Source organism: Python bivittatus, unplaced genomic scaffold (assembly GCF_059951505.1).
Source record: "Python bivittatus isolate LINGU-HERP-01145 unplaced genomic scaffold, Pbiv_v1 ctg000580_np1212, whole genome shotgun sequence".
In the NCBI taxonomy this organism is placed as follows: Eukaryota; Metazoa; Chordata; class Lepidosauria; order Squamata; family Pythonidae; genus Python; species Python bivittatus.
Window position 1 is genome coordinate 1,278,088 of NW_028277087.1, and position 9,900 is coordinate 1,287,987.

The 9,900-nt window shown below is 50.5% G+C and overlaps 1 protein-coding gene across 2 annotated transcripts in view; it reads left to right on the forward strand.

The window, feature by feature from the left end:
* Positions 1-9,779, forward strand: part of SH3GL1 (SH3 domain containing GRB2 like 1, endophilin A2) — a 51,638-nt gene extending 41,859 nt beyond the window's left edge. The window contains exons 6-10 of one of the 2 annotated variants that reach the window (XM_007431234.4): positions 889-1,047; positions 2,599-2,702; positions 4,187-4,314; positions 5,428-5,481; positions 6,502-9,779. In XM_007431234.4, the coding sequence (XP_007431296.1) occupies positions 889-1,047; positions 2,599-2,702; positions 4,187-4,314; positions 5,428-5,481; positions 6,502-6,701 (645 nt within the window). In that variant the 3' untranslated portion in view covers positions 6,702-9,779. The remainder of the gene's footprint in view (positions 1-888; positions 1,048-2,598; positions 2,703-4,186; positions 4,315-5,427; positions 5,482-6,501) is intronic. The other variant, XM_007431235.4, reaches the window with a different exon arrangement.
* Positions 9,780-9,900: the final 121 nt, after the last annotated feature.

Here is a 9,900-nt window from a genome sequence, read left to right on the forward strand (position 1 = left end):
TGGATCATGTCCTTGCATGTTGTGGTGCCTGCCCTCTGAAACAAGATCCCTCCAGATCTTGTAGCTCCCACCCTGATGGCATACTGGAAGGCCTTGAAAGCTGGCTGTTCTCCCAGGCCTTGGAGTAGGGTGGGTGGGACCGCCTTGTTGAATGTAATTCTGCACATGTCATGAATTGATGGTCAGATGCTATCTAGTTTGTTTATATTGTATTGTGTTTTTATCTCGATATTGTGAGCTGCCCAGAGTCATTTTGGCAACACCTAAATATAAATAAATAAGGAGGAAACAAATCTTAGGAGAAACAAAGAGAGGGTTAAGGAGAGAGGCAGTAGCATGACTCAGATCCATGGGTCTTCAGGACCAGAATACGCCCATCTCCACATGGTGTGAAAGGGATGGGGACTTAGAGACATTCCTTCTTGGTGGGGTTTTCCATGTTATGGAACAGCTTATCTTAAAGTTTCAGGGCCCCTCCAACTTGCTAGCAGTCTTGTTCCTCCAAGTATTTGAGCACTCCCGGCAGTTATGGGTTACGACATCATTGTGATACAAATAATTCATGTCATTTGTATAAGGGGAATGGCCTCACCTTTGGCATTTATATCATGACACCTTTACGCAGTGGAGGGCATTTGCAGCATTTACATAATGACATTATTATGCAGATGCCATTGATTGACCCAAATGACCTCATTTGCAGAATGGCCTCCTTATGCAACCAATGCAGGCGAATACCCTCCAGTGTAACCGATGCTTGTTAATAACCGGCTAACTGGGGGAAGAGGTTTCATTAAAAAGTAGTTTCACTTGGAAAAGCCAAGCGTACCCCTTCTCTACACTTTTGTGACAATTTACTCCTGTTTTTCTCCCTGCCCACCCCAAAAGCACCATCTGAAAAAGTTAGAAGGGCGACGCTTGGATTTTGACTACAAAAAGAAACGCCAAGGGAAAATTCCCGACGAAGAGCTGCGACAAGCTCTGGAAAAGTTTGAAGAGTCCAAGGAAGTGGCCGAGACCAGTATGCACAACCTCCTCGAGACCGACGTAAGTGTGCCTCGCGACCAAGAGGGGGAAAAAATGGAAGTGTAGGTTGTCTCACGTGGAAATCTTATAACAGTGACACATAAGGATTGTGCCCTATTTTAAAGAAGGTCATCAATCCTAGATCAAGCCTTGATTCGTTAGCCCTTGACCTGCATTAATGAAAAAACTTGATCTTCAGTTCCCTCATCCCAAGTGCTTGTTTTTCGCTCAGCCCTGAGGCGTACAAAAATCACCCTTTGCAAAAGGGGAAGGCATTTTTAAATTATTATTATTAGATGAATAATAGTAGTAATAGTAGAACTGGAATTTAATAAGGAGTGTGGCATTTAACTTCCAGGCAGATCATTAAAATGATGTGAAGTGACTCCTAAATGTTGCAAAAAAAGCTGCTTGGGAAATACCATCGTTGTTTTGTTTTTGTTTTTTAATGAGTTTCAGCTTTGCAAACAGGCAAATCTTACAATAGTGACACATGATGTTTAAGTGCTCCTATTAACTCTTCCCTTCCTTAAGCAATAACGTTTGGGGCCAATTTGAAACCAGCATGTTCTTTCTTTAGCACCAATTGGGTGTGTGTGTGTGTGGGGGGGGGGGTTATGCCACCTTTGTGGCGTTCTCCCTGGTGACCACCCCGTGAAGTCAGGGGCTGCTCCTCCCACCGCTGCCAGGGAGAACGGGTTGCCCCAATCGCTCATTAGGGGTGATCCGACATCTCACCAAGCCAGGATGTTCTCAGCCCTGTTTTGCCAAACAAGCCACAGGAGCCTGGTTCTCCGCAACATAAAGCTAAAAAGACCAAGATTAGCAAATCGATGGGCTGGGTTCACACATTATGCTAAGCCCCAAACAAATCGCATCGTAGTTTAACTCCAACCAGGTCCATGATGACATCATGGCTTAAGATACTAGCTTGTAAGGTGATACCTGGGGCTATATTAAGGACATGGAACTAAGGCATAAAGCCGCTTGCTTCGGGCTGAAGATGGATGTGTGAACTTAGCCAGTATTTTAAACCATGGTTTAGGGTCTAATAGTCTCATATATTACTAGTCATTGTTTTATTTATTAGGGGCTTATAACTAAGCCCAGTACAGACCTGGAATAAAATAACAATAGAAACAATTCTTAATGGTTAATATTAATCATACCTTTAACAGAAGGTGCATTTAAACATACAGGTCCGTGATGTATAATAATAGCTTCTACGCATTTAGAGCCACAGGCAATAATTCATCTATTTGAAATCAGCTTCATAGGGGCCCATAAAAAAAAGCTTTTTAGTGCTTGCTTTTTTTTAAAGTTTACATCGTCTGATTCCAAAGATCCGCCTGGTTGCAGTCTGTTGACCAGAGCCAGGCCCAAATGAGAAAAAAGCTCTTAATTATGATGTGGGTGTTCTGGTATCTGGGAAAACCAAAAGGCCCTGTCCCATTTGGAGAGGACCAAGGGCGCAATAGAAGTGAAAAGATCAGCTATGGCTTGTTCAACAAGCGGTGTCTGAAACTGTCCGTGAAATAGGAACCTGTGCCTTCTCCCTTGGCTTTGCTGCAGATTGAGCAAGTCAGCCAGCTTTCGGCTCTGGTGGATGCCCAGCTGGACTACCACAGGCAAGCCGTGCAGATTCTGGACGAGTTGGCGGAGAAACTGAAACGCAGGTCAGCTGGGTGAGGGCATTTGAGCAGGGGCCCGTGACTCTCCCGGAAACAAAAACAGAAGCGTTTTGCAGTTGTTGGGTCCAATATATAGCGAGCAAATGTCACGGAAACAGGACCTGGGAAGAGAAGTCCTGGGTAGCCACCAGGAAAACAAGGGGATCTCGGAAGCTCTTGCACTGATTGGTTCCCTTCAAGCCCCACCCATATGTGGGTGGTGCCTCCCGGTGTCCAAACAGCAGAGTGCACATTGAATCGAGACCTAGAATTCCTTCAAGTAAGTTTCCATTGAATTATCTCCCACGGACTCCCTGGTGGTCTCCCATCCAAACAGTAACTGGGTCTAACCCTACTAAAGATTTTTTTGAGGTCAGCTCAGGTGAGTAGGTGATGCCACTTGTCAAAAATCAAATTGGACACTTCTGGGGACTTCATGGGTGCAGCCATGTCGTTTTCCTGACAATAGAATGGAAGTGGCTTGGCACTGCCTTCTTTGGGAATGTTTTTTTTTTCCTAATTTCCCAGTCTAACCTGGAATTCTCTGGTGGTCTCCCATCCAATCCCATTAAGCTTTTGAACGCAGATAAAGTCAGATCGATGCTACCACTTAGTGAGGGAGATCCATTCAGCCACATTTTAATTGGATTTAATGGCGTCTATTTTGAGATTTAAAACAGAACCTCTGATCAGTCCACTCTGGTGTTTACTAATCGAAGGTTTCCTTGCGTTGTTGGATTACGAGTCCCATTGTTTCCACTGCTGGCCATCCTGGCTAAGGCTAGCGGGAACTGTAGCCCAGCATTTGGGGGCCCTGGGTGAGGAAAGGGGCCTTTTACTTGTAATAAGTTATAGCTATTCAGCTAAACCGAGGAGTGTCTGCGGGGGGAGAGGGTCAAGGAAGTCAAGGTGGCAACCAGAACCCCGGGATGAAAGCGCTGCCTCTTTGTGACGTGTGCTGTGAAGCACATGAAAAGCGTGGGGCTTCGATTGCCTGGTTCTGACTGCCCTGTGGACTTACGTGACCCTTTCCTGTGGACAGCCCTGGCTAAATTTGCATACAACAGAAACAACTACCCTAATGTACTTACTTTCATGCATTTTAAAGTCCTATTTCAATTATGGAAATAGATTTTTTTAAAAATCATTTCTGGGAAGCAGCCCTACAAAAATTAAAATATCAGCTTGTAAAGGAAAATTCTGAATTAACTCTCCAGATGTCTTGAATGATGCCTGCCGAAGCCCGGTGATGGTGGTGCGAGCGTGATGGGAGTTGTCCTCCACCCCTCTGGAGAGCACCTCATCTAACCAAAGCTGCTCCCTACCACCTGTGTTGTGGTTAAGTCCTTGCATTTTTTAAAAAACAAACCACCTTAATTTCTTGACCCTACTTGCTTCATGGCTTAAAGTAGGTCAGTTGGTTTAATTGGGCAGTGAAGGGAAAGTTGGTCACCAACCGGCCGATAGCCTGTTGTTCTTCCTGTTTCCAGAGTGCGAGACGCTTCTTCACGCCCCAAGCGAGAATATAAACCGAAGCCCAGGGAATCCTACGAATTTGGAGAGAGCGGTGACCAGTCCAACGGTGGCTTTTCCTGCAACCCGGCTCCCAAAGTCTCTGGTAAGGGCCAGTCAGATGCACCGAGAGCTTGCTGCAATGACCAAAAGGCGTTGGAGAAAAGGGGCCTTCTTCCCCTCCTGTTGATTGCTCCCCCCCCAGCTTAGCAGGACCCCTTTTGAAGTTATTGCTGCTGCTGGTCGGACTTCTAAAAGACTTGGGGGGGTGGCTCCCCTGCACTTCTGGGGAGCATCCGTGAATTGGAGGCATGCCTTTCGCTCGGAAAAGCCCAGTCCTGTTCGCTGCTGCTCCTCCGAGAGGGACGCGCTGTTAAGAGGGCTGGGTTTGGGATGAATGTTCAGAAGGCTGCCTTAACCCCAGGAGCCTTTCAGCAAATCCTCCTGCAGAAGGAGGCCTTTTCTTGGCTGGATGTCTTCTAAAACAGAGTTCCTCGGCTCTGAATTCCCTGCCTTGAGCAAGGGGTGGGGCTAGATGCCCCCCAGCTCCCCCTCTGGGATATCCCCCTATTCTTTAAGGAGGTGAGCCCCATCCTTTGCCCCTCCTGGCAGCCGGCTTCCTCAGGAAGAGGGGGGACCCTTTCCTCAGGGCTAAGAACCCCCCCCCCATTTCAACCCTCCCCACGCAGCATTTGTCTTCTTCCCATTTTCAGCAGCACATTTCATAGCTTGGCTACGTTGCTTTTCTTCTGGGTGGGGAAGAATCATTCCCTCGCTGGATATTCGTCAGCCGCAGCCATGCCTCCCTGGCCAGCCTCCTTTGCAGCCGGAGCTACCGAGGCAGCGATCCCGAGCCTCAGGGACGGAGGCTGAGAATCCCCTTGCTTCCTGCACCAAAGGACCCCCACTCAGGGGTGGCCCCACATCCCAAATCCTCGTGGGTTACGGAAATCTTCACATTTGTGGGGTTGGAGCGGGGAAAGAGGGGTCCCCGAGCCTCTCTTTCCCACATGTGCCTCATATCTGCTGCTTTGACAAGCGCCCTGATGTTGAAGGTCCCGTTGCTACTCCTCTGTGCCGCCTCCTTGACTGTTCTCCTCCTCCCTATGTTTGTTTTTAACGTCACGTAGAGAGATCCTTTCGTTGAAACGGCTGTTTGTGTGTGTGCACGTCTGTTTTTATTTTATTCCATGTTTGTTTTTTTCCTTTTTGGGAGCAGCTTCCTCCTCTTTCCGATCTGAAAAACCGTCCCGGACCCCCAGCAGGATTTTTTGTGAGTGCCGCCCCCACCGCTTTGCGTTTTCTCCTCCTCTCCTCTCCCCTCCGTTCCCCCCTTCCTGCATGGGGCATGACACCCCCACCCTCGCTTTCCCCTCCTCCTCTGTTCCATTCACTGCTGCATATAACTGGAACTGGGGCTATCCATGTTCTGCTTTCCACTTGTTGGGTACATGGATCTTAGCCAAAGCTCAGGCCTCTTTCTAAGACTCATGTTTCTAGTTCATATGGCTGTAAAAGAGGCAGTTGCAACATTGGAGAATCATAGCTCAGGTTTGAACAGCTGGGTTCTGGGGTTTCTCTGAACTGGGTTATTTTCCTACAGATATTCCATTATCAGGCTAGGTGATGTCATCAGCGTCTAAGATCTGGATCTCCCCCTCTCTCTGCCTGAGATTTTGGGGAGTCCCTAGGACTGCCTTGTCCTAGAGGGGCAGATAAATTGGAAAAAAAGAGAGCTTCCTACATCCCTCAAATAGCCTGCTTGCCACCCCACCGGTTTGCAACCCTGGCAGTAAACCGGGCAGTCGAACACAGTGGAGGGAGCCTGTTCAGAAAGGCATTTCCCAACTAGACCTCCCCTGACCGCAGAAAGGTGGGTGGTGCCACCTCTGCCTTGGGTTATTTGGATCTCTGTAAAAGAAAAGGAATAACCCAGAGGTAGCAAAGGGTGGGTCATCCGAACGATTAGAGCCCCTTGCCTTGAGAAAAAAAACGAAACGAATGCTGGAAAGGAAAGAGCCCCGTTTGGTGGTGCAGGAATTGCAGCTAGACCATGTCCGGCCCCAGAGAGCAGACTTTTCTGGTTCGAATGGGAGTCAGTCGAGGGTGGGTGAGCGGCACTGCTCTCGTTCGGTGGACTACAATTCCCACACACAGTCCACTTTGACAGCCGAAGGCCACGTGTCTTCCAGCCTTGTGGGCAGTAGGGGTGACCCTGGAGGCCCGGTGGAGCACCTGCTCCGGAGAGGCCAAGGGCAGCTGCTGGCTAACCTTTCCTCCTCGGCCCCTCCAGCCCCACACCTGGACCAGCCCTGCTGCAAGGCGCTGTACGACTTTGAGCCGGAGAATGATGGCGAGCTGGGCTTCAAGGAAGGCGACATCATCACGCTGACCAACCAAATCGACGAGAACTGGTACGAAGGCATGATCAACGGCCAGTCGGGCTTCTTCCCACTCAACTACGTGGAAGTCCTCGTCCCACTACCTCAGTGAAACGGCTGCCTTCTCCGTTGCTCCTCCGTCCTCCTCCTCCTCCTCCTCCTCCTCCTCCTCCCCCCTTCCTTGCTGGCCCAATTCAGGGGCTGCGGGGGGAGCTTTCCTTCCTTACATTCCGTGTATGGGGATACCTGACACTAATTTCCCTTCCAGGGGGGCTTTTTGGAAAAGGTGCGACTGAGCGGCCCCAGGGGCTGCAGCGAGGCCACGGAGCTCCCTTGGGGTGGGGTGGGGTGGGGTCTGAGAAGCACAGAGGGGCTCCAGCTGGGGCGGACACAAGTGGCGCCATGGGGGCTGCTTCCATTGGGCATAGCCTAGGGAGCTCTGTGCCCAGCTTTGGTTCAGTCTTATGTTTTTTGTGTGTTTCTGAACACTGCCAGGACCGGGGAAGGTGGCTCACTTGCAGAGTAGAGGTCTGTGGAGACTTTTTGTCTGTGTGTGTGTGTGTGTGTGTGTGTACTGGCTCCAGGCGCTGCGTGAAGCGGCACTCACCTTTGATAAGAAAACGTGCCTGCCTTTCTACAGGCCGGTTCTGCCTGCCCGTCAGGAGCCCCTTCTCCTCTGTCCGGGCTCTCCTTGGGCTTCTAAAGCAGCTAGACCTCAGTGGGCCTTTCCAGAGCGCTCTGGTTACGATTCCCAGAATTCCTAGCCAGCCTCGCCAACCGCTTTCTAGGAATTGTCATCATCCGACCTCTCCGAGGGGCCCCAGGTGGGAGGCTCTGGGAAGGGCTTGGATCAGAAGGCGTTCCTGGTTATCCGTGTTTTGGCTCTCGGTGGTCCAGCTTGGGCACTGCGTTCCTCAGGGCACGGCCCATAAGCCCCACCAGCCTCCACAGCACTGGGGTGTGGTGAGCTGCCTTCAAGCCATGCCTGGTTGAGGCCAGGGGCTTGTGGGGTGCCTGGATCCTTAATCCAGCGGTGCAGGGTGGAAATTGTGCTCCACCAGCTTTGCATTCTGTTGAACCCCCCTCTGCATCCTTCAACCCTTTCCACCACCACCCCGGCAGTCAGCTTCAGTGCACCGTGTCAGATCCTCAGCGGGTGCGTCCGTTCCTGGCTTCCTGCCTTTCCAGCTGTTCAGGTTAATTTCAGCACATCTGCCTACACTACAGATGAGACTGGGAAGCACTTTTCGCCTGTCCCGGCTTCTGCCAAAGAAACTGGGGAGTTGGGGGAGCTGAAGTGCTGAGCCCCGCTGCAAAGCTGCTGCATCCATTGCTCGGAGGGGAAGCTGGAGTGACGGGGGCCCTTGCGTTTCTCAACTTGGCCACTTTAAGATGCGTGGACTTCAACTCCCAGAATTCCCCAGCCAGCAGGGCTGGCTGGGGAATTCTGGGAGTTGAAGTCCACGCATCTTAAAGTGGCCAAGGTTGAGAAACACAGAACAAGGATTAGCAGAAATGCTCCAGCTGATTCCGGTCCAGCTCAATCTCTGGAAAGGGCTGCCCCACAATTTAGAAGGAGACTTGTGGGTGGCTTCCTGGCTACCCCATTTAATTATTTTTTTCCCCCAAACTAGTGCTTCTTTTGCAAAGCTGCAGATACAAAAACAGCTATCAATAAAACGCACTCTTGTTAGCGTAAGAAGGCTGCAGGATCCAGCCATTCCTAGATCCCCCCCCGCCCCGAAAAGCCAGACCCCGTGTTGTTAACACAGTGAAGCAGAATCGAGTTGTATAGGTCAAAGCAATGGGGGAGATGGCTGGGGAATGATGTGGGGGGACAAAGTTGCCCGGCTTCCCCATCTGCTGCATCGGGACTCCCCCATCCAGAGTTCCCATCTGGGGGGGCTTGCAATTTGCGAACGCTTTTCGGAGAGCAGTCGATGGTGATTCTTGCAAAGGGGGCAGCCTTTGGCTCCGCTCCCCCTTGGTGAGGAAGAGGCCCTGCCTTGCGTTTCTGGGTTCGAAGGGGGAGCAAGCCCCCCACCTCCCTGGCCCACAGCACCCCAATGTTTTTCCTGCCCCCCATTGGGGGAAGGTGGGTGGTTTGGGGAGGTCAGGCTTAATTCTAACGCTGCTACGTTGCAGGAAAGGCAGCACCAACCTGGTGCCTTAGAGATTCAGGACTGAAGCGGGAGGCGATTCGGTTCTCCTTGGGACCTACATCCTGTGGGGCGCCTGGATGTTGCTCTCCAACGTTTCGACCCTTCCTGGCGGTTTAAAACTGTTCTTTGTGCTTTTCTCGCCGCAGGCTCGTTTTTCCTTTTTCCCTCCCAGGGGTTGCGCCTGGGCGTGGGTACCAGTCTTGCTTCCGTCCTTCCCTGCAAAAGGGTGGCTGGCGATGGGGAGGGATTGCAAAGCCAGGGCTGCCCCCCCCCCCCCGCCAGCAATCTAATTGCTCCTAAAACCTCCCACAATTTCTTCTATGGCACTTATTGGGGAGGGGGGGAGTCCTCACAATACTTTTCACCAAGCCCACCATTGTGGGTTGTAGCCTTGAGGAAATGCATTCTTGGGGGGGGGTTGCATTTGAATTTCCTACAATGCATCAGCGACAAATTAAACATGGCTGCTGGGCCCAGCTGTCTCTCTCCCCTTATCCTTTGTGCGGGAGGGAGGCATCTGAATTCGGAGCCCTGCCAGCTTTCTAAGGATGTGGCGGTGCTGGCACCAGCTCTGGAAAATAAGAATAAATGGGAGGGGGGAGGGGGGTTGCAGAGAAAGAAATAAAAAGACAGTACTTGTACTTCGTATGGGGATAACTCTTCCTGGCCTCCAACATTATCATCTTTTGATTCCCATGCCAGCTTTTTTTCTCTCCCTCCCTCAACTCCTCGACCAGTATGTGACACACGTATAGTCCTACGCGTATCGATCGATTTATCTTGTTTTAAAGTTAGCATCTCCTCCTCGCTCGAGAGCGTGTCCAGCGGGGGTAGGTGTCATGAGTAACTGTTTCCTAAGAGTTGCTTCTATTTTTTTTTATCCCCCCCCATCTTAACTCTGTATAATCTTTGTACAACTGCCCCCCCACCTCTTTTTTTGTTTTTTTAACCAGTCCCATAAATTTCTCTCTCAGTATATTTTCTCTGCTGTGTATCACCCTGCGATCTCCCCACTTCCATCAGGACCACTTGAACGAAACCAAACAACATCTAATTGGGAGTGGGACGAGCAAAAAAAAAAAGTTTGTAAATATTTAATCCATTGAACGTCGTGGCTGCGTGCTGGCATCTATTCCATTGGATGGAGTG